The sequence below is a fragment of the Canis aureus genome, chromosome 14 (genome assembly GCF_053574225.1).
Source record: "Canis aureus isolate CA01 chromosome 14, VMU_Caureus_v.1.0, whole genome shotgun sequence".
Classification (NCBI taxonomy): domain Eukaryota; kingdom Metazoa; phylum Chordata; class Mammalia; order Carnivora; family Canidae; genus Canis; species Canis aureus.
Window position 1 is genome coordinate 25059031 of NC_135624.1, and position 24727 is coordinate 25083757.

At 44.6% G+C, this 24727-nt stretch overlaps 1 protein-coding gene and 1 long non-coding RNA gene across 4 annotated transcripts in view; one reads left to right on the top strand and one right to left on the bottom strand.

The window, feature by feature from the left end:
• LOC144283273 (uncharacterized) overlaps positions 1 to 24727 on the top strand; it is an 80337-nt gene that overhangs the window by 32790 nt on the left and 22820 nt on the right. The window lies entirely within an intron of this gene.
• ANXA13 (annexin A13) overlaps positions 1 to 24727 on the bottom strand; it is a 50226-nt gene that overhangs the window by 13778 nt on the left and 11721 nt on the right. For 2 of the 3 annotated variants that reach the window (XM_077847115.1, XM_077847117.1), the window contains 4 exons: positions 15394 to 15469; positions 6176 to 6270; positions 2829 to 2999; positions 70 to 103 (listed from right to left, as the gene is read on the bottom strand). In XM_077847115.1, coding sequence (XP_077703241.1) covers positions 70 to 103; positions 2829 to 2999; positions 6176 to 6270; positions 15394 to 15469 — 376 coding nt within the window. Of the gene's footprint in view, positions 1 to 69; positions 104 to 2828; positions 3000 to 6175; positions 6271 to 15393; positions 15470 to 15760; positions 15881 to 24727 lie in introns of those variants that run through there. The other variant, XM_077847116.1, reaches the window with a different exon arrangement.

Below are 24727 nucleotides of genomic sequence, written 5' to 3' on the forward strand. Positions count from 1 at the left end.
GACTTCATTTCCCAGAGGTATTTGGAAAGGAACATTCTTTATCCAAAGTCAGAACAAAAGGTCACTTACACCTTTGGTAGGCTTCCTTAATGGCCATGATCTCCTAGGAAGGGTGATAAAAGAAAAATCAATACTCCAAGGTGGGGTTAATCAGTAGGAGACACAGAGACACACAGAGGGAAGTGGCCGGAGCCTGTCTCTGGATGCAGGATGCCTCCCTGACTTCCTCCAGAGAGGGCTACCCCGTGGCTCAGGGCCTAGCTCTGGGGTGGGTCCCTGGAGGTGTGAAACAGCCCCCCTCGTGCAAATGCTCCAAACCACACATGAGTTACCACATGTATACACTCTCCTTAGTTCAAAGCAAAGCTCCGACAGCTAAGCTAACATTGCACTACCTCCCTCACCCCATCTCACATCCCCCATCCCCCCTCAGGTGGCCAGTGTCACAACTTCAGTGGGGACCTTCCCAGGTATTTGTCTTCGCATTTGTATACAGATAGACGTGCTACTGAAAATCTATGGAGTTGCTTTGGGAATGTGTTTGAAAAGTGGAATACTGTGTATGTTGTTCTTTGACTTAACTGTTTTCACTCACTAATATGTCTTGGAGATCCAGCTTTGCTGATACCTAGCCGCCTAGGGTTTTTTAAGTGGACACAAAATGTTCCACTCCACAGTAAGCCACAGTTTATTTAGCCAGCCTCCCTGATGGATGGACATGTAGGTTGTTTCCAATTTTTCTCTATTTGAAACAAAGCTTCATTCAGTAAACAATGTGCTGCGCGCAGGAGGGCAAGCTTCTCTCTCAATTGTGTGCTGGGAAGAAGTGCTTTGTATTTCAAGGACTCATGCTACCTAGCCCCATCAGGAGCTGCCTCAATTTACCTTTAAACCAGCAGTGTCTAAGAGCAGGTGTTTCCCCAGAGCTTCCCTGGCAAGATGTTTAAGAGAGTCAGCGGGCAGGCCAGGGAGCAGGTAGGGGGGCAGTGAAAGATGAGGAGCCCGGGAGGCAAGGGGACCTAGGAGCTGGTGGGGGCTGACCACTCGTTCCCATGCATCTCCTCCTGTTCTCCTCCTTCCAACCTGCCGCCAGGATCTGCCTGAACCTGAGACCTGCTCTCTTCCTACTTTTCTTCCCTTTACTATTAGATCTATTTGATTAGGGGGAAACAAAAGAGCTTGTCTGTTGTTTGAGAGCAGGGCTTGAAGGAAACTAGACCAAGGGGGGAAACCACATGTGGTCAAGTAAGATTAGAAAAATAATAATCGGAACCTTCTTGCCCAGGCAGGCTGCCGATTGCCCCAATACTAGACGTCTCCTGGCGGGACTGCAGTGTTTCCAGAAGGTGGGAGATGTTGAGTAAGAACACTGACCCTTCCCTAAGGCTGGGCCCTGAATGGAAACTCCTTGAAATGGGGGGTTTGATGATCTTGTGCAAAAAAGAGAAGTCCAGGCATGCTTAGGAAAAGGGCTTTGGGGTTTAAGCTGTAGCTTGGAGCATGATGGCGCTTTAAGAAACATGCTGGAGGGGCACCTCAGTGGCTCAGTGGTTGAGCATCTGCCTTTGGCTCAGGGCATGATCCTGGGGTCCTGGGATCAAGTCCCCCATCAGGCTCCCCGCATGGAGCCTGCTTCTCTCTCTGCCTATGACTCTCCCTCTCTCTCTCTCTGTGTCTCTCATGAACAAATAAATAAAACCTTGAAAGAAAGAAAGAAAGAAAGAAAGAAAGAAAGAAAGAAAGAAAGAAAAAAAGAAAGAAAGAAAGAAAAAAGAAAGAAAGAAAGAAAGAAAGAAAGAAAGAAAAAAGAAAGAAAGAAAGAAAGAAAGAAGAAAGAAAGAAAGAAAGAAAGAAAGAAAGAAAGAAAGAAAGAAAGAAAGAAAGAAAGAAGAAAGAAAGAAAGAAAGACGCTGGATAGCACAAGCTGAGCAGAAGGAGTCAACCCAGAGTCGTCTGTTCTCAAGGCTTTTAAAATAGCATTTTAGCATCAAAGCTCTGTTGAAGCTTTTCCTTGCTGTCTGCTCCAAACACTACTTCTGTTTCCTACCTGGAGGCTCAAGAATGTTGGGACTCTGGCATTTTTCCTGCTGGACTTCCCATTCTACAGGACAAGCGGTTGTGGAAGAGAGAAGGGGTCTCCCAATAATGATTTGCAGACCCACTCTACTCTCGATGGATCCCTTGGGCCTCATGACTTCTGGACCCAAAGACGAATGGGCTTCTACTAAGGCCTTAACAAAGGCTCTTTTCAGCTCCTGAAATGGCAGCATGTGCCCCAGGGAACAAGGGGAGAAGTCTGCTGAGAGAAGCAGATGGAAACCTCCAGGAAGGTGCTGGCAGCCACCGGGGGAGTCACTGGGATCCCCTCTGCACCACCTGTCTCCAGGCCTCTTTGCAGTCCTTTTTGTACTCTGTGCTAGATGACAGCCACGGACAAGGCAGCTGCACAAACATGCTTAGACCACTTATTGCATTACTCGTGCCAGAAGACCTGCAAAGTCAGGCGGGCAAGAGGAAAGTAGGATCTTGCCTCCTGCATATAAAACTATGCATTCCTTTTGGAGAAACAAAAGCGGCTTTGACACAGCTTTTCTGGAGGGATCTACTCTGTCAAGCCAGAGGCAACAGCACCAAGATTGACAGCCAGGAGATTTGGAGAAGGATCCCAATCTTGGCACGGGCCAAGTAGACACAGTTCTGGCCAGATGCTTGCTTATCCCATGAGTGGAATGCAGGGAGTAGCTTTCCTTCTGGCTGCTGCAACTCTGTCTGATGGGCATGTGGGTGCTCCCTCAAGGGCTGGGGCTGAGGGCTTGGCTGGAACTAACCTTATTGGTTCTCGTACACAAGATCTCGATGAGCACTGCCTCATCTGTGCCCAGACCTTTCATGGCCTTTTGCAGCTGCCGGGCATCGTACTCGCTGGGGCGGTCCAGTAGGGCCAAGGCTGTCTTCTCGAAGTTCCCACTCAGGTCACTCTTGAACACCTCCTCCAGGTCCTGTAGGAAGATGGCAAGAGCCCTGACTGGGGAATGGCCCAAAGCAGAGGGACAAGTGTTGCTCTCTCTATTGCTTGGCCTTAGGGTCAACAGGAAAACTGCCACGGATACAGTGGGGGAGAGAGCTCTACTGGCATGAGTGACCTGCTCTGGAGGACGCTGGAAGTAAGTCACCTTCCTATCCATCTTCTCCCGGAACTGGCAGAGAGGCAGAGAAGATCCCTTACTCAGGGTGGGAGACCCCGAAGATGAATCACAACAACAACCAGCCTTTGCCGGACATTTTGGGATTCAGAGGGCCCTCTCACTGATCTTCAGAAGAGTCCTGGCAGGAGATGTATTGGCATCATTCCCGTTTACTGACCTCAAAAAAATGAAGGGCTTGCCCCCCAGCCCCAACCCTTGCTCAACTAGAAAAGACCGATTATCTCTAGAGGGATCAGATAATTTGTCTTCAAAATGGGAATGGTTTTGAGAGTGAAAGGGGCAATGATAAAGTAGCAATCATTGCAGGGGCATAGCAGGAGTAAAAGGGGATCACCCTGGGCATGTCAGAGGTACAACCACTTTGGTTAACTTGTTAAATCTGGAAAGGAACACACGTAGGAAAGCACTCAGGTAGGCAGAAGGAAGGAAGGACATGAAATGACTGTTTTTAGCAAGTGTCCATCATCATGGATGTTTTCTGGCAAGTGCTGTCTTATTAGAGGCAAACTGCCTGCCATACCTGTGTCTCTCTGACATGGGTTAATGATGAATGGGACATGAAGTGATGTTCAGTCTAACTAGAGTTGCCAACGCCCCCAACTTCAGTGAAGGAGCTCAGAGCAAGACCTTCATGTACAGCCGGCCCCGTGTGGGTCAGACCACAGGACCCCGGAGCAGCTAGCATCTGAAGGACCCAAATTACAGCATGGAGTTGTTCTGGCCACTCAGCAATGCTGCATGATGGCTAATGACATGGTCACAGCAGCCGTGTGACTTTGGAAATGTACTTTCACCAGCTGTCAGTTTCCTTCTCTGAAAAATGGGAAGATAATAAGATTCATCTCTTAGGGTTTTGGGGAGAGAAAGCTGAGAAACAATCTGTTTCAAGTCCAAGCACAGTGCCTGGGACACTTAAATGTTTAATTAATGAGTATTATTATTATTATTATTATTATTATTATTATTATTTCACACCAAGAGGAACCTTCTAAGAGGCTAATCCATGTTACTCACATGAACCTCTGAGCTCTGAGCCTGGGAGAAAAACCTCAGAGATTTTGCCTTATGAGGGGGATCTGCAGTCTTATGTGGGGACCGTGGTATTACTGCCTCTGTCTTAAGGCAGTTACCGCATCTAGTGCTGCAATCATTACAGGGACATGAGAGGAATAAATGGGGCCCTTTGCTGAGCACTCTACAGTGTGGATCCACCCAAATATTGGTCATGTCTCTTCAGGTCAGATGAACATTATATAGAACTGCAGAGAAGTCCCAGCTGTCTACTCTTATAAGCCACAGGCATGAAAACAAATCCTTGTATGTTTACATTCTGCTTGGACACAGAAGCTGGCTCAGTATGTCTCAGCTCTAATCCTGGTTTTCTTGCTCACTAGTTGTGTCACCTTGGGATGTGTGTTCTCTTTGGAGCTCAGTTGACATGGGGACTTGGATTTTTCCCCTGCCAACATCTCCATGCTTCAGATGTTGATTCCAGATCACCTCCTTGGCAGTCTCAGCTATCTGAGACAGGTGTGAACAGGTGTGTAAGCAAAGATTGGCAGGCTGTTGGTATTGTGGTTTGATGCTAGAGCATGCCCACTTTCCTATTAGCAGAGCTCCTAAGTCCCCACCTCAAGATCAGTTACTCTGCTTTACATTCAAGCTTAAGAAGCCTGATCTGACTTTCCATGTTGGTAGAGTGGGGGATAGACATGGCACTTGAGAGGCTGTTATACTTAGGCACGCTGACAACGATAAAAGTTCAATGTCATTCAATTCAGTTCCCTGCAGCTGAACTGAAGAGTCACTTATTTTCATCAATGTCATCAAGGAATGACATTGGCAAGCCCGATTGTGAGGAGAGAAGCAGAAAAACTATAAAAGCACAGCCAGGTAGGCCAGGTAGTGTGGAAATAAATAGCTCCTCTTCATGGCAATGGGTTCTTCAGAAGTGGATGCTGCCCTTGGAGTTAAAAGACTGGGATTGGATGTTGGTTCTTTTGCTTATTAGGTGAGTAATTTTGCGTGAGCTTCAGGTCATACAGAGGAGCCCCAGGTTTCCTCTCTATAAAATGGAAATAGCCATACCTAGGAGTGCTTCCCTTTACTGATATGTATGCCATCAGCCATCAGCTTGATTCTCCCAAAAGCTGGGAAGTAAGCCAAATGACCATTTTCATTCTGTGTCTGAGGACACCAGGGCCTAAAGAGATTGTTGCCTGCCCAGTGTCAAATAAATAAGAAAACCCATCTCTGTATCTATTTCTGCATAGTGATCGAAACTGTAAAGGTCTTATAAATATGGATTTAAAAACAGCCTAATGATTAATATTCGGTTTGCATGCTAATAATTCTAATGACATTAAGAAAAGGTTAAATTGTGTTCATCATAAATCAATAAAGAAAATAGAAAGCCTAATGCATACTTATAGATTTCTATATATAACACCATCAACAACAACAAAAAGAAGGAAAGAAAAGACACAGAAAGAAAGAAAACAAGTATTCATGCTTAATGAAATGGAAGTTTGTGTTTTGTTTGTGTTTTTTCTTTTTAGTTTTCTGTCAAAACACTTATGAAGAATGTATCATTCTTGAAGGTCAGTGTATAGATGAAGAATTCTTGTATGAAGATCCACCTGTGAAAACTGGTTCTCAAGTCACTGGCCTACCAGTAGGTTAATATGTAGAATTAGACCAAAGGAGTAGAAAAATGGCAGAGGGATTAATTAGAAAAAGGAAGTCAATTTTCAAGAGGAGTTAAGGAATATTGATTTTATAGGCTATTAAGTTAACAAGGCAATTTCAGTTTCTCTGTGATCAATTAAAATTGTCAAGAATAGTTTCATCTTGTTTTCTCTGGAGCTAACTCAGTAAAGCTTTAAAGATATTCTCCGCTGCCTTGGGAATGTAGAGAAAGCAGAGACCGCCTTGGCCAAGGCTGTGCTTGCAAGAACCCTTGGAATCACCTTGCCATACGTAGCCTTGTACTTCTGCTTGATTTGTTGCCTCTCATCTGAAGTCCTTCTTGATAAGATCTCAATGATGGCTGCTTCATCAGTTCCTAAAGTGCAAGAGAAAGAAACAAGGTCAAGAGTGAATAAGAAAGAAGATGGAGTTTGATTTTCATCAATTCTCAGGAAGCTAGGGCAGTGGTCAGAGGCTTTGGGGGAATCTAGATGGACCCTTTAGCTTTAAAGTCTTGTGGAGAAGTATATTCTCATTCACTTGACAAATATCCATGAAGGCTTCACATTGCCTGAAGCAAAGTACTGGGCATTGTGGCAGAAAGAGGAATGAGCACAGCTTTAATTTCATTCCTAGGTCTATACTCAGGAGAGATGAAAACAAATGTCCACATAAAGCTTGCACACAAATGTTCATTGCTGCACCATTCATGATAGCTAAAAGGTGGAAACATCCTGAATGTCCATCAACGGACAAATGGATGAACAAATGAGGTATATCCATACAATAGAGTATTATGTGACCAGAAAAAGAATGAAGTACTTTTACATGCTACAATTTGAATGAACCTTGGAACATCATGCTAAGTGAAAGAAGCCAGTCACAGAAGACCACATATTATAATTACTCCATTCCTGTGAAAGTGTAGGATAGGGAAATCTATAGAGTAGAAAAGTAGTGTGTGGGGATGGTGTGGGTAGGGGAGTAATAGCTAAAGAGTAGGAGGTTTCTTTCTGAGCTGATGGAAGTGTTCCAAATTGACTGTGGCGATGCTTTCATGTATCTGTGGATATATTAAAAACCATTGAATTGTACACTTTAAATGGGTGACTTATATGTTATGTGAATTTATACCTCAATAAAATGGAAAATCTAAAAAAAAAAAAAAAAAGTATAGTCTGTTCATTGGCCTCCAGGTACTTAAAACTGGGTGGAAGAGATTAAAATAGAAGCCCAAATTGCTACAAGCCCACCCATAAACTTGCCAATCTCAAGAGAGAAGTCCTAATAGGGACCATGATGGCCGTTTGCCTTGTTAAACTCCTATAATGCCTTTAAATGACATTCTTTCTAAAAAATTTTTCCCCCCATCCTCAAAGTAATACATGCTCCTTGTAGGCAATTTGGTCAGTACCAGAAGCCATAATGAATAAGAAAGAAGAGGGGAATATCCTTTTTAGAATATCCTTTAGAATATCCACAGAGACAGGATTGGAAAGATGATCCATGTGTAGCAGGTGTGGGAATGAGAAAGACTAAACAGCAAACTCTGATTTAGACTCTCCAGCCCAAGGGACGCCTGGGCAGTGCAGTGGTTGAGCATCTGCCTTCGGCTCAGGTCGTGATCCCAGGATCCTGGGATCAAGTCCCACATTGGGCTCCCCAGAGGGAGCCTGCTTCTCCCTATGTCTCTGCCTCTCTCTGTGTGTCTTTCATCCATAATCAAATAAAATCTTAAAAAAAAAAAAAAAAAGATTCTTCAGCCTAGATTCAAATCGACTTATCAACTGTATGATATATATGTCATATATATATATATATATATATATGCACACATACAACACTGACTCTTGAATAATACAGGGGCTAGGGGTACCAATTCCCCTCGCAATAGAAAATTCATGTGTAACTTATGAATCCCCCCAAATTAAGGACTTAAGTAATAGTCTACTATTGACCAGAAGCCCTACTGATAACATCAACAGTCAACATATTTTTGTATGTTTTGTGTATCATATACTGTATTCTTACAATAAACTAGAGAAAAGGAAGGGTTACTGAGAAAATCATAAGGAGGAGAAAAATACATTTACAGTACTGAAAAAAACTTCATACAATGGACCCGTTCAGCTCAAACCTGTGTTGTTCAAGGGCCAACCATATATGAAGATATCATTAAGTCATTAAATGTGTGATTTTGCTTACATTTTGTAAAGGACAGGGGCTGAAGGAATTGATTAAAAGAAAAATGTTATGTTATGTTTATAGGACTCAGATTGACCAAGATCATGGAAGGTGGTATCTGAATGATTGAGGTTTGAAAGCCTGTTACAGAATTGAGGAGTTTTTGGCCACAAAGTCACAGTGAGAGTGCCACGTAAGGATGGAGGATTGGCTAGATGGGTCTATAAACCCAGGAAGAGCTGAGGCCTCCAGAAGCAGGACAGAAGCCTGGGACAGGTCCCCCCTAGTGCCTTCAGTGGGGAGTATGGCCTGCCGACTCCTTGACTTCAGACCCTGGCTTCCAGGACTAGGAGACAATAGGTTAATGTTCTAAGCCACCTGGTTTGTGGTACTTGGTTACACAACCCTTTGAAACTCATATGCCCACTATCCTCAGCAGTATCTCAAGCCTTCAAGAAAGGAACCCGGGGCACCTGGGTGCTTTAGTGGTTGAATGTTTGCCTTCGGTTCAGGGCATGATCTCGGGGTCCTGGGATTGAGTCCCACATTAGGCTCCCCGCGGGGAGCCTGCTTCTCCCTCTGCCTGTGTCTCTGCCCCTCTCTGTGGGTCTCTCATGAATAAATAAATAAAATATTTTTTAAAAAAGGGAGAAACAAAGGAACCCCAAACTCTCTCTTCACAGCCAGAATCTGGAGAGTCCTGCATTGGCTTGTTCCCCTGGCCACTCCCTGGGACTAGCACATGCTTGGTCTCCTTTGAATGGAACTGAATTAGTTGAACTTGTGCGATCGCTCCTACCCAGCTGAGAGATCAGGATCCTCAAGGAACAAGAGGGGCTAGATGCATTTGATGCGTTTTGGTGGAAGGATTGGGAGGAAGAGAAATCTGGGTGGTGGGTGGCGGAAGGTGTGGAAGGAGGAGTTGCCTATAGAGAGGGGGAAGGAAATAAGAAGACTCAGTGTTTCTGCTGGCAAAGGCTAGAGGTGTTTTACCTCTGTCTAGACTCTGGCGCTAGTCCTCAGGGCAGGATGTGGGGAGACAGGGATGAGAGTTGTGTGGTGGTCCTGGCACAGACACTAGCTTTGTGTCCTCAGACTGTTCAATGAGTCTCAGGGATTAGTTCCACCTTTACAATTCTGGGAAGACCTAGCTGTTTGATTGCAAGTGGAGAAACAGCAAATTCTAGGATGAGTTCATCTCCAAGAATAGTAGTGATTAATTGCTGCCTAGTTCTGGTTCAGTTTGAGTGCTGTTATTTATGTTGTTCTTCTTCATTTTTTCCTACAGTTCCACCTTTGTGATGGGGATCCAGTTACTTCCCCTGTGATGTGTGTGTGTGTGTGTTTTTTTTTTAAACTTCTGAGTGCCAGAAATCTCACCTCAGAAGGGATTTCTTTTTCTTGTAAAACTCTCCTGAATCGGCCCCTTTCTTTCTGTGAGAGCTGCTCCTGCCCAGGTCCTTGGCCTCAGCATCTCAGGCCTGGAGCCCTACAGGTGTCATCCCTGGAAGGAGCCTTCTTGCCTCCCAGATGGCCCACTCATTATATAGTGTCAGCTAGGAATCTGGGGCTCATCCCTGGCTCCCTCTTTCCCCTCACCCCATGCCCAGTTAGTTACCATGAAGATGGCACTATTTCACTTCCTTGGTATCTCTCAGACCCATCCATTTCTCTTCACCCTCACCTCTGTCACATTACTCAGCAGAACCACCGATACCCAAATGGGGTTCCTGTGTCTCCCATACCTTTTCCAACCACATTCACTGTTCCCGGATTGTGCTCACTTATGAGCAGCTCACCTGGCCATTCTTTTCTATCAAAGCTTGTAATATTGGGCTCTTCAAGTCCAGAAAAGTCTCAAGTCTTCAGTGGGATGTCCGAGGCCTTTTGGAGTGGTTCCTACTTGCCTTTCAAAGTCATGTCCCTCCCACCCATTCTCCCAGGTTCTTCATAAACCATGTGAAGCTCCTAGAATAAGCAATGTTTTCTTTCTCACCTCCATATCTTTGCATGGGCTCTTCCCTCTACCTGAAACACCTTTGTCTTTGATCCTCACTTTCATTCCCGCTCTGCCTTTAGGACTCAACTCACTGAGCTTTCTTAGAATAGATGAGGCCTTCTGCTTTCTGTGTCCCTCACATGGCCTGTTCTCCTCTGTCCCATCTCTGCCGTGCCACACTGCAAGTTCCATGGGACAGGAGGGTTCGCTTACAGCTGTATCCACATAGAAGCCTCTCAATATTCATCAGATGACTTGTTGAATGCGTGGATACAGTGGGATGGTTGTTTAAATGCATGCATATATGGGTGAATGAATGAATGAGTGAATGGAGACTTTTGCATAGCATTATGGGATACCTTGTCTCTGCATTGGTGTAAGCTGCATGTGCTACTTGGGTGGGCTCTATGTAGCAGGGACCAATTGGAAATCTTCCACTCTGATGCCACAGTCAACCCATAGCTGGATAATTCAGGAAAGTAAAAATTTTAAAAATAATACTTTTTAGATTTTCCTTCCTGGAATGCTTTAGAAAGTGAGACTGGAGGCCAGAGCAGTTCTGGGATGGCTCAGCAACAGCCTGGAGGTTAGAGGAGAGTCTGGAATGACCAGATTTCCCTCAAGCCCTTTGAATCTGGGTCTCGGGTTTATCCTGGGAGCCTTTCCCACTACCCAACCAAGAAGTGATTTACTGAACAATGACCTCATTTTACATTTCATAATATGTGTGTCATATAAGCAGTCTGTGCTGCTGAACAATTTCCTGTAAACATTTACAATGGTTTGAGGCACTGGGGCCAGTCCCCAGTGGTTCTGGGAAAGAGTTTTTAAAAAAAACAAGAAGGAACCTCAGCCCTGCCTGTGCATCAGACACTGCAGAGTAATTATACAGTAGAGGTCAGGCCCAGGGTGATAATCAGCCTTGGGAGTGCCAGAGGGCCTCCTCGCTTTTTCTCTCCCAGCAATTTTCTGGGAGGAGACTGAGGCTGAGTTTCGGCAGGATGGAGGCCACTGGGTTTGAAGTGCCCTCCACTTCACACCAGGGGCCCATGTGCCACATGAGTGGTCTAAGCAGTACGCTGGTGGCGGGGGCTTGGCTTCCCTCCCTGGGCTCCACATGCCAGCCCCCAGCAGCCTGGCTTAGCCAGGGGCTGTGGGCTTCCTAGTCCTTCAGTGCTTCCTTTGGAAATGGAGGTGGAGGGAAAGTAGAGGAAGCAACAAATTGGGAGAACTTTGGCTGCCAGGGAGGCTCATTGCTTTCACTTGCTCACTGTATTCGTTTCCTGAGGCTCCTATAATGATTACCACAAACTCTGTGGCTTAAAACAGCAATATATTCCCCCACAATTCAGAGACCAAAAGTCTGAAATCATGATGTCAGCAAGGTCACACTCCCACTAGAGGCTCTGGGGTCAAATCTCTTCCTCACCTCTTCTAACTTCCGGAGACTGCCGGCAATCCTTAGTTCTGCTTCTCAAGCATTACTCACTCTCTGCTTTGGCTCCACATGGCCTCTCCCTGGGTATCTGCTCTTTTTCTGCCTCTCTCTCTGTCTCTCTCTCTCTTTTTTTAATAGAAAGTTTCATTTATTTATTTAATTACTGCATCCAATGTGGGACTTGAACACGACCCCAAGATCGAGAGTCCCATGCTCCAGACTGAGCCAGCCAGATGCTCCTCTTCTGTTTCTTTTAAGGACATTTGTCAATAGGGCCCATGCAGGTGATCCAGGTTGATCTCTTCTTAAAGTCCTTAACTTAATTACATCTCCAAAGACCCTTTTCTCGATTAAGGGTCACAATCACAGGGTCTGGGTGGCATATCTTTGGGGGGGCCATTCAACCTGGTATACCCTCAGTGATGAAGAATAAAGGCCACTCAAGGGTGGGCTTCCTCACTGCCCATACTGATCTAAGGGCCTTTGTGGGGATTTTGGATCTCAGCTTATTGTTCAAAAGGAGCAGAGTAGCATGTAATGAGAGCGTAGGAAGTGCCAAGCACTGTGCTGCCTCCTTATCCTCAGCACCTTTCTGTAACAAGGGATTATTAACCCCACTTTGCAGTTCAGAAAACTAAGGTCACAGCATCAGTATGTAGCAGAGCAGGGGCTCAAACCTAGGTCCAAAGTTCATTCCCATGCCTGGCAAGGGGAAAGAGAATTGGGCTCGGGGTCACAAGATCTGAGTCCTAGGCCCGGTTTGCATCCAGTGTGTCTTGAGTGGCATTAACCTCTGTGGATCTCAGATGGTCTAGTCCTTGTTCCCCAAAGCGTGGTTGCAGGACCTGTAGCATCAGCATCCCCTGGGAACTTATTGGAAATGCAGGATCTGAGAAACCACCTAGAATTACCAGTTCGAATCTGCGTATTAACACCCTCGTGACTCAAATGCACATTAAAGTTTAAGTCAGGAACTAGAACCAGGGTAATCGCCATGGCAGCTTTTCCTTCTGGAGCCTCTTTCTGTGTCTCTTTGAGGGAGAACAAGATGCAGGTTCATTTTACAACAATGTAAAATTTCAGAAATGATAATAGGGGTTAGGTCTATGCACTCTTGGGTTTAAGGCATTCTTCTCAGAAGGCCCAGCAGAGGGTCACAGAGTCCCAAGAGGAAGGTCTGACAAAGAGTGTCAGTGTGGGGAGAAGAGTAAAAGGCTGTTCTGGGTTAACCAAGACCCAGACCATATGCATCATTAGGACCCTGGAAAGCAGGGGCAACAAATAAATAAGGAAATCTGTAACTTTTATGTTATTTGGAAAAATGAAATATCATTTTAGAATACATCATTTTTATTTTGAATTGTGTAGGAATATGAATGGGTGGGGAGTGCTCATAATCTGTTTGACGAGTACAGCCCTTAGACCCACTGCAGCCCACACAGTGGATACGTGTGACTATGGAGGACATGAAGTGTGGCTGGATCAAATTGGAATGTTCTATAAGTATAGAATACACACTGTCTTTTGAGGACTTAATGTAAAAAAAAATATTTTTGATATAGTATTGACTTAGCTAATGCATATTAATAAAATTACTTTCACCTGCTTTTTAAAAAAATTTGACTTCTCAAAAATTTAAAATGACCTATATCACTCACCTTTGTGGCTATGGGACAACATGGCCCTAGACATATAAAGCCAGCCCTGGTAGGGCTGGTATATCAATGAGATAGGTGCACAGTCTTGCGGACAAATTTTGCCAATGATGAAATTTTGCTTTGGCTTACACTTTTTTTTAAAAAAAGGATTTATTTATTTGTTTGAGAGGTGGAGGAGTGGGGGATGGGAAGTAGGAGAGAGAGAATCCCAAGCAAACTCTCCATTGATCACAGAGCCTGACGTGGGGCTCAATCTCATGACCCTGAGATCATGACCTGAGCCAAAACCAAGAGTCAGATACTCAACTGATTGAGCCACCCAAGGTGCTCCTGGCTTGTACTTTTTAATAGAGATTGGAATTCTAGAATTCTAAACCTTCAACCAAATCACAGCTTTCTGAGATGGCCCTAGTTTTCAATCACCCCACCCTCATTTCCTAACTCTCTGAACTCGGGCAAGATATTTAACCTCTGATCCTCAACATTTTCATCTGTTAAGTCATTAGAAGGCAACTTTATAGCGTTGTTGAGAGGGCTACACAAGATGACATGTATGCGGTGATCAACCTAGCACTTGGCACGCAGAAGGTGCTCTACAACAGTAATCAGCACAACAGTGGTCCCACCTTGAAGCCTCATCCAAAAGGGATAAAAAAAACACAGATTTTGGCATTCAGTAGGTGTTCCATCTGTGCTTTTTGGACTTAACCCACTAAGTGGCTAAGAACGCAGGGATTTATCATTAACTGCAGCTGAGTTATTCCCACCCCCACTACACTCCTGTCTCCAACCCACATCCAGGTGTCAGGACCTCACTTGAGAGGCAGCAGGGAAACACCTGTGAGGCTGGCCCAGCCACTCAGCAAAACTCAGAACTATAAACATCCTGCCACTTCCAGGCAAACATGGCTCCCGGCAGCTGTTGTCTAAATACAGCATGAGCCAGGTCAGGATATGAGCGAGAAGCAGCTCCTCTCTGCTGAACTTTCCTCTGATGTCCCCCTAAACCAAGCAAGTGAGTTGTCATCCTTCATTTCCAGCTCCTTCTCCCTCTGATGTATTCAAGAACACTTACTATATAGAAATCCCTTTTACTGCTTTCCTACCAGATCTTCTCCAACCCTGACTCTCTTGGAACTTCTCCAACATTTCTTGGGGAAGACAGGCTATTTTATTCAGATAGTTGCTTATATTGAAGCAAAATATCTCTTAGAACTTCCACTATGGATCCCAGTCCTTTCCCTGGAGTGAGTCACACAAAGAATTTATGGCCATATTTGTTCTACCACAGTACCCATTCCTGGGAAAGTAAATCTTCACTAATTTACTTCTAAGTAAAAATCTAGCACTTGTTTTTGCAAAATGATATGCTGAGTGAAAGAAGCCAGTCATAAAAGGTCACGTACTGCATGATTCCATTTATATGAAATGTCCAGAATAGGCAAATCCATAGAGACAGAAAGCAGATTATGATTGCCTGAGCCTGAAGGGAGTAGGGGGTGGGGAGTGGGGAGCAGCTACTAATAGAAATGAGGTTTCTTTTGGGGCAGTGAAAATGTTCTGGAATTAATAATGATGGTTACTGATCCTGTGACTATACTAAAACCCAGGTTTCTGGGACTAGAAACTTGTTTCAACAGAGACCTCCTTGGGTCTCAGAGCCTCTCCTCATGGCCTTCTTTCTAGATGCTCTCCCCCTCATCTCACCTTGTTACTGGGGTTACCTTATTCCTGATCCTGATCTCTTTCTTGGCCATACACTTACCTTAGGCATCAACATAAATGGCTCCTCTGGTTTTGACCTTTGATTCTTGGCCTTGGTCCCAGTTTTATGTTTACTTAATCTACTTCTAGATGCAATCCCCAGATTTCTAATCCAGCTTTCATTAGCCCCTATTTCCCACCACCTCTCATGAAAGGGATCAGAGGGGCTTAGATGACATTAAGATTGCATGACTACACTCCTCATGAAGTTTCTTCTACCTCAAGGTCAAATTCAACGTCACAGTATCCCATTTTTAACTATCATTTTGAATATTGAAAAGCATTAGGATCTGATTATAGTTTGGGGATCTTTTACAAAGAGAACAACTAAAAGTAATTAACTTGGGTTAGCTTGGAATGCACATGGTCATCTTCCTAAGATCATGGGAAAGTTGGACATGAGATCAAACTTAATCAACTTCAAAAGTAAATTAAAAAACAAAATATATCTCATACCCATTCCTTTGCAGGCTTTGTTCAGCTTTTTGGCATCGTGATCCACGTCAAAACCATGATGGCTTTTCGCTTTGGCCTGCAGAAAATAATCGAAAAGATGAGTGGACAATATAGGCATTCTTGAATTATCTCTGGCTGACATTGGTAGCTACTTGGAAGATGACTAAGTCATCCAAATGAGAGACCAGCTGCCACTTTACACGTGGCTACATGTGGAAATCAGCTGGGGAAACTCTGGCCCCAGAGAGATGACTGGTACTCCTTGGAGCCAGCTGGCCCTGGATGACCATTGAGAATGGGCCCCTCTGTTCATAAGGACAATCAGCCTGGCCATCTCTGGGATGAGATATTTTGACATCAATCCTACCTTTGTGTGACTGCCTCTGAAACAGACAATAATACAGTGGGCCAATGTCCTGGAATGCTGGTTCTCCCCTTTTGCCATGAGACAGAAGTATATCTAGGGAATAGGTGTTGCCAGGCAGAGCTGAGGGTTCTAGGATCTTATCACAGATCCATTCTGTGACCTGGGCTAAAGCTTTGCCATCTACACAATGAGAGACACAATATTTAATTTGCCAGAGATACCTATGGAGCAGCAATAGCAGAGTCACTGGTTTTTACTGTTCCTTGGGGAGAGAACATTCTACTTAAACTAAACTAGTGTTTCTCAGACTTTGGTCATTGGCATAACACATACACCAATTTGTCCACAGCTATTGAAGTCTATGTTATTATTACTTATTATTTTTCTTTCAGCTGACCTACTTGATTTTTACTTAAAGTCATTTTTAAAAGGAAATTCTCTATTAGCCCTAAAATGGAAAATCAGTATTGGTTGCCTAAACAAAAGGTCAGCATAAAAATAAATACTTTACTATTAAAAATGTAAAGATGTGAGGTTAATTGTAGTGACACAACTCGTAGCTTTGAACAGATCCCGTGTTTTCTCAGCTCTTGGCCTTTCCTCACAGAGATTCTCTTTAATGACCTGTGTTACTTATTTCCCATTCTTCAGTGAAATCTGGTTTAAGTGCTACTGTCTGCACCACCCACCTGATTCCCCTCTTTTACCTTTCATTTCCTTTGGCTCCTTTGGGGAAGGAATAGGAAACCACATAAGGCACAGTAGACATGTTCTGTTTGGCTGGCATTGCGATTCCTTTGGGGAGCTTCCCTGTCCTCCATTTTATGTGTGTTCATTGGGGCTGCAGTCATGAGGCTCGAGCACCCTTGTCCTGCCCTTAGGTGGGCATAAACCCTGTCAGTCTGGCAATTGTGACTGGCTCAAGAGTGGGAGTATAACCCAAGCAGGGTCGGAGTCTTTTCTGAGATATTGAGGGAGAGAGAGAGAGAAAGAGAGAGAGATCTTCTGACTGGGCTTGTTCAGCTGAGAGAATGAGTCTAGGCCTGCTGCAGGCCATCTTATCCTCTGCATGAAGAGGGTATGAGTTCAGAGCAAAGCAAGGCAAGATAAAAAGAGTGGAAATATGGAGAGAGAAACAGAAACTGAATACCACTGTATAAATCCTCAGACACAGAAATGCCTGTTTCCTAATACTTCCCAGTTTTATTAATAAACTAACACTTTCTCAAAGTTAATGAGTTGGATTTCTGCCCTTGCAACAAAAATGTTCTGTTTAATACCTATGGACTAGAGGAGGGCTGGCTTCTAGACCTTGGTTCAATGGAGAATCATGTAATCCTAGAGCCCAAGGGATCTTTTAGGGCCTCTGATCACCTCTCTGCTCTATGGACTCACTCCATGACATGGCCCATCTTGAAGTATCTATTTCTAAAGCATGGGGCTTACATTTGTTGAGTACCTGCCACATGCCAATTTCTTGGTTTACAGAGACTTTTCTTCATTGTTAACCCAGAACAGTAGCCACTAGGAGTCTAAATTTCCAGAGAAGGACATCTGGGTTCAAGTATGTTAGGGAATGTGTCTGAAAACTTGCGGGACGTAGCACAGCACCGAGCTCAGATCCCCTCCTAACGCCCATACTATTAATCCCGTGCACCATCCTGCCTCGTGTTCTAAGTATGACTGGAGCCTTTTTGTTTGGCACAGGGATGACATATCCCATTTTTCCTTCCAAATCTCTTTTGTGGTGTGAGAAAGCTATCCGGTGTTGCAGAAGGCTTGTTGGCAGGACCAGTGACATAATTTGCAGGGCTCAGTGCAAATAAAAATGTAGGATCCATGTTAAAAATGGATTTAGAATGTTAAGATGGTGACATCAGAGCATTCAAGCACATGCAAGGCCTGTGTGGGGCCTATGTAACTGCACAGGCTGCATATGATAAGGCCTGTCCTGTCTGTTGATTGAATTCTCCAAGGGTGGGAGCGTTGGGTAGTAGCAATCTCAGAAGAGTGAATGGTGTCTTTGCTTTTCATTAGAAGTATTTTGTGGAGGGTTCAGGTAATCCAGTAGTATTGAACCAGAACAGCAGACATATCCTCTTAAAAAGCTGATTCATAAACTGTTCTCTTAGCCTCATCAGTGCTGGGTTTGGTGGGACACTTACTATCTGCCCCACTTCACATAAATTGAAACAGAGACACAGGGCTCTGTGAACAGCTATGCAGGTGATGTCCTGGCTGAAGGCAGAGAGGCTGGATTTCAGCTGGGGTTCCGTTTGCTAAGTCCTGTGCTGGCAGGGCTGCTTCTCCCCCAGAGAGACACATTTTTTCCTCCTTTGCACAAAGATGCGTCCAGGACTTGCAGAAGCTGTGTTGGGACTTGTTTAAGATCACTGGGCCAGGTGATGGCTGAGTTGGAACCAGGGCCAGCCTGGCTCTGTCAAGTATGAAAGGGCATTCCATCCCTCATCCCCTGTTTTAGTAAGGTGGTTCCATGTAACACATAACACAGGAGCAAAAGGAAGGGGGAAAAACCCTGTGAGCATGTCTAGATTATCCAAGGCTAAAAAAAGAATCAGGTAGTGTCATTTCATCCAAAATAACAGTGATATAGGGCGGGGTGTGTGTGGGATGGGCAGTGGGAGAATGTTGAACCACATGTTAGGAATAAAGATGACACTGAGACAACTTTTTCCTTTTTTGCTTAATTAAAAATGCAGTGTTTACTTAGTGAGACTCCCGTTGGACTTCTGACCGACCTATAGAGCTGTAAGATAAATTTATATTGTCTTAAAAAAATCACAGCGTAAAAGTCTCTATCGGATGCACAACCATCAGCAGGGCAGGTGGAAGTCAAGTTCCCAGGTTCCTTCTAAGAACCACTCTTAGCCGTGTGGGTTATCTTTTCTAATCCAAAGAGAATTCAGTCTTGTTCCTCCTAACAGCAGGCTATTTGGTGTCTGAGTGAAGGAATCACAGGATGGGACTTATTTAAAAGAGGGGGGGAGGGTGGAAGGCGAGGAAGCAATCTGTTAGGAATTTCCCTCTCTGGTGGCTAGGACTGCCTCCACAATGGCCATATTCATCAGTGCCGCCCAGTGTTGATGAAAGGGATGTCCTTGGCTTGTTCTGGTGAGCTGGGTAACCACCTTCTCCGGAATGCATGTGGAGTGGACATTCCACCTCCATTGTTCATTGTTAGCAAGCCAGGCAGCTGATTATGGGGCTTGGGCTCGTCTGCCCATCACATGTTATTTTTGAAACCTGTGGCCACTGAGCAGAACGTCCACAGAAAGCAGGTCTGCAGGAATGCGAGTCAGGCGCACATGGCAGGGCAGGGGACTCCAGCATAAGGACAGACACGACTGTGAGGATTTAGGCGAGTGCATGATATTCCACTTGCTTTCTAGGCAAGAGAGAGGCAGAGCGACATTCCTTTTTTGTTTTCTTTCAATTTGTCTTTTTGCAGCGTTTGTGCTGACTCTCATGAGACACATTAAAAAGACAAGATGTTAATAAAAATGATTGCAGAAGTCTGGGCTTTGAGCCCATGTGAATCCAAGTTTGAATGTGGTTCTGCCCCTTGGCAGCCATGGGAACTTGGGCCACTAACCTCAAAGTCCTCATTTTCTCACCTGTAAAATGGGGACGATGTCTGCCTTGTAAGATTTGATTATGTGGGATAACTTTTCAAAGGGAGCCATGCCAAACTGCTAGTGTTTCCTCTGCTTCTTTGGGCCCACCACTTGGTTTTTGATCTTATGATATTAGGTTTTAAATTCTGCATATTTTGATTCTACAAGTTTGGAAGATTTATATCTATCTACCTACCTACCTACTACCTACCTACCTATCCATCCATCCATCCATCCATCTATCTATCCATCCATCCATCCATCCATCCATCCATCCATCCATCTATCAAGAGATATCTTCCGAACTTGATATTGTGAGATATAGATATATCTCCAATGGCCCAAACTGGATTTGAATCCCAGCATAACTTATGTGACCTTGGGCAAGTTTGGGAACCCCTCTGTGCTGTGGCTTCCTTATGGCAAAATGTGGATAATAGTAGAGTCTACTCATAGGTCTCCTATGAGAATTTAGATGAAGTCCTTCATACAAAGCATCTAAAATGAAGCCGAGCAGACAGCATGTGCTTAAAAAATATAAACAATATTTACTGAAGGCAGATCAGCAATGAACCTTCCAGAACATTTTAAACCCTCTCCTGCTTGCGAGGTTTTCATTTTGCAAACAGCACCCTAGGGATCAGTTTTTCATTGATCACCTGCGATTTGGATCTAGACACATATTTCACACCAGGCAGTGAAATGGTTCACAATTAGGCTGTGTGGAGTTCGGGCAATCCAGAATGACACCCCAACACCACATTCTGTTAACTGCCTCATTTGGCTAGTGTGATAATTAGCACCTCCCGGAGTGTGAGGAGCTCACTGAGATACAGCCCTGGGGTGCTTGCCAAAGTGCCAGTATAGTCAAGCTCACAAACGGAAGCAAATACCAAGAACTCGACAAAAGGTACTGACTTCCTCATGCATGAATAAGCTGGGAAATTTCAGTCTTGTTTTTACCTCCTTCTAGCAGGCTCTCTGGCACTGCTCTGTGTCTCCATGTTCCTGCATCTTAAGGAAATGAATGATCCATTTTTCTGGAAGGAGGAGGCATACAAAATACACTGAGCTACTAGGAGCCTCGAAGCAGTGTCACCTGGACAGAATGAATACTGAGAACACCCACTCTTTGAAATGACTCAGAGACAGGCCAGCTTTAGCACCTCGACTGCCCAGGAGGGAAGTTAGCTCTTATATCAGGTTCAGATGCCACCCACAGCCCCGCCAGTCATGAGGGCCTGGGTGGAGAAACAGACCCCCGACCAAAGGCTTCTGCCCCAGTGCAGTTCACAGAAAGCTTAACTCTTCAGGACCGAAGGGAACATTCCAAGAAAACCTCCCTCCAGCTTGCAGTGAACTCCGGGGATAGAGTTTGTGAAAAAGTTGGCTGAGGGATATGAGTGGCAGACAGTTGCTATGTATTCTGTGGTAACCAGGATGTTCCAGGACCCAGCCTTAAGTGTCTTCCTATTTAAGGACACTCCCACTCATCAGTCCTGGTGACCTGATCTATTTGGAGAGCATCAAGACTGGAAACTAAGTATATGGTTCTCAAGAGAGACATGTGAGTTTAATTAAAGAGCATATGCAGCAGGCAAATTAGACTCTCTTCCTCTCCCCGCTTCCTTCTTTTTCTCTCTTCCCTCTTCCTCGCTGTGCCTCCCTCCCCTTCCTTCTGCAGAGAAGTAGTGAAGATCTGCCATGTGGCAAGTACTGCCCCAGGTGAGGGGGACGTGATCTATGAAGTGCAGTCCTTTTCCCCAGGGAAATAAACACGGAAGCAGATCAATGCCAATCGCGTTTAGGAGAGGATGCACACTTTGCCTACAAAGAGCTGGGAGGAGGAAGAGGAATTTTTAGGGAGAAGTTGACATTTGTGCTGGTTCTTGAAAGAAGACTGGGAGTTAGGCAGGCTAAATCCATCCATACATATATAGGTACATACGTACATACATATGGAGGGGTGGAGGGGGGAGGGCAGTGCAGGGAGAGACTACAGCATGATGTTCTCTGGTCTGTGTACCCATGTGCCTACTTATGTCCTGCCATTGAACTACTGCAGGACAGACATGACTGATTCACACAAGATATAATGATGCCACGTGGACTTGGGAGTAGGACCTACTGTGTTCAGTTATGCTTTGACCCTCGCTGATTGTATGACCCCCCCAACCCTCACCCCTGGGCAAGCTGACAGATCTCCCTGAGCCTTTGTGGCCTCGGGTTTCGAGTGGAGGTGCACCTGTTCATGGGCAGCCTGAGGTTTGGATGCAGCTGCGTTTGGGACGCGGTGCCAGATTATAGTTAGCACTTGGTTGGTAGCACGTAGGAGGTGCTCAGTGACATAAGGATGTGGGGGTCATTTGTAAACCCTGAAGCTTTATCAAAATGTAATAGGAGTGGCATTTTGATTGTTTGCTCTTTCCAGTGCAGTTCCCCCAGAAGCCCTGGCTTGCTGCAGTTTGCTCGGTAAATATTTGAAAGTGGTTGCTTGGTATCCAGGCCCTTAGACAGGAGGGCTCTGAGGAAGTGCTGGAGAGCAGAGGGACGAAGGCTCATTGCACATGGATCGAAATGGGGCTGCTGTTTGAGCCAACATGAAATAAGGGGCAGGCTGAAGAAATAAAAAATGAGGACCAGGGTTAGAACCAGGTGGTGGCCTGGGCTTTTTAAGCAGGAAGGTAGAGGCAGGCGAGGGTTGTGCTGGAGAGAGCCTCAGACATGCCTGAATTCTCTCCCAATGTAAGCAATGACCATTGCCACTGCTGGTTAATGGTACCTTGAGCCAATGTTGGTGATCTGGGCTCACCTTGCTTAGTAGGGATTTTAAAGTGCTATGGACTGGGCAGCCCAGGTGGCTCAGTGGTTTAGTGCTGGCTTCAGCCCAGGGTATGGTCCTGAAGACATGGGATCAAGTCCCACATCAGGCTCCCTGCATGGAGCCTGCTTCTCCCTCTGCCTGTGTCTCTGCCTCTGTGTGTATGTGTGTGTGTGTGTGTGTGTGTGTGTCATGAATAAATAAATTAAATCTTAAAAAAAAATAAAGTGCTATGGACTTAATGGAAACTGAGATCTAGTTTGGGAAAGAAGCTTCTTTGTGGTCACATAGGTATCCATTCTCGCAAAGATATCTGCCCTCGAACCTGGCGTGATGCATTTTTCTCTCCTTATGCTTTCTAAGTCTCTGATTTCCATCTGAAAGATAACAGCGTCTTGTGGGTTGTTACAAGGGTATGCATCAAACATGCTTGGCAGGAAGCTTGGCCCGTGGTGCGTGTTCGGTGTTATTTTTATTACTTCCTTCCATCTTGACCTGCTTCCTTTTTTTTTTAAAGACTTTATTTTTTATTTATTAGAGACACAGAGAGAGAGCGAGAGAGAGAGGCAGAGACACAGGCAGAGGGAGAAGCAGGCTCCATGCAGGGAGCCCGACATGGGACTCCATCCCAGGTCTCCAGGATCATGCCCTGGGCTGAAGGCAGGCGCTAAACCACTGAGCCACCAGGGCTGCCCGACCTGCTTCCTATTGAGTGTTGAACAAGCCCCCTGACAGGTTGCTTTGTGCGGCACTTTTAAAATACCTGATTACATAATTTTGTCCTAAATCAGAAACCATTTTTTACTTACTGAGAAGTAGTAAGCAGGGCTGAGAGTTGAAGAGAAATTTAAGGGATTAACCCTAAAAATTGCATGACGACAGAATATAAGCCACTTCCTTTGTGCCAGGCACTGGGCCAAATAATTCACATATAACACTCATTCAATCCTCACCAAGAACCCTATGAGATAAGTTGAGAAAACCAAGAGACAGAAAGGTTAATAAATTGTGTGCAGTCACAAAGCTATGAAGTGATGGACTTCAAATCTACATGGTCTGGATCGAGAAACTCTACCATTGACTTCTCATTAACCAAATTTTTTTTGTCCCTTTCAAAGTATTATTTTTTGATTTAATGGTAGATGATCTCAGTCCGGCTCTGAGAATGCTAGTATTTTACAGCAATACCAGCTGAGACCTGTGATTTATCTGCTGACCAGGGAAGCCAAGGGTCCCTTGCAGAGTGTGTGATCAAGAAGTGTCCTTGATGATGAGACAGTAGGAAGTCAAATGCAAATGAAGGCCAATTGCCACTATTTGCAAGGCAAAATGCACAGCCTCTCCCTGTGGGCACAGGGTAGGGGCAGGAAAGGCATTGCTGTCACTTCTGCTCTCAGTATCCTCTTGAGTCAAATGGAATCATGTTTTCTGCTTCTCACCTGTAAACTAACAGTAGGAAAATCTTGGGGAGATGAAATAAGTCAAAGTGATTCGTTATGGCATTATTCACAATAACCTATATAGGGAAACAACCTGAGTGTTCAGACACACACACATACACACACACACACACACACACACTGACACAAAATGAAATATTACTTAGCCACGAGAAACAAGGAAATACTGTCAGGGCGCCTGGGTGGCTCATCTGTTAAGCATCTGACTCCTGAATTTGGCTCAGGTCATGATCTCAGGGTTGTCAGATTGAGCCCTGCATCAGGCTTCATGCTGGGTGTGCAACCTGCTTCAGATTCGCTCTCTCCTCTCACCCTCTTAAAAAAAAAAAAAAAAAAAAAGGAAGGAGGAAATTATGTCATTTGCAAGAACATCGATGGACTTTGAAGGCATAATGCCAAGGGAAATAAGCAAATAGAGAAAGATAAATATTGTATGATAGATATCATTTACAGGTGGAATCTAAAAAAATAAAAAAGCCAAACTTAATAGCACAGAGACTAGAATGGGGGGTGGGGAGAAAAGGGAGGTGTTGATCAAAGGATACAAACTTCCAGTTATAAGATGAATGAGTTCTGGGGATCTGACGTGATTAGAGTTAATGATACTATATTGTATACTTGAAAGTTGCTAAGAGAGGAGATCTTAAATGTTCTCACCACAAAAGAGAAATGGTAATTATGCCTAATGCTGGTGTTAGCTGAGATTATGGTGGCAATCACTTTGCAATATGCAAGCGTATCATATCAACACATTGTACATCTTGTACTTACATAGTGTTATATGTCAATTTTATCTCAACAAAGCCATATAAAAAGATAATGGGAGACTTCTGGGCAGGGAGATTTCATTATGATGATCCAGAGCTGGCAGGGGAGAAATTGGCTTTTCTGCCTTTCTCTAACGGGCTCTCAGGACACTTTCTCCTCCATATTCTCCTCCTCCTTTTCTTTCTCCATTTCACCCCAAACCTTCTGGTTCCCTCTTTACTAAAACATCTTGCCTTCTGAGTAGCAGAGAGATCCTAGGTATGGGACCTTAAAGACAGTCTGA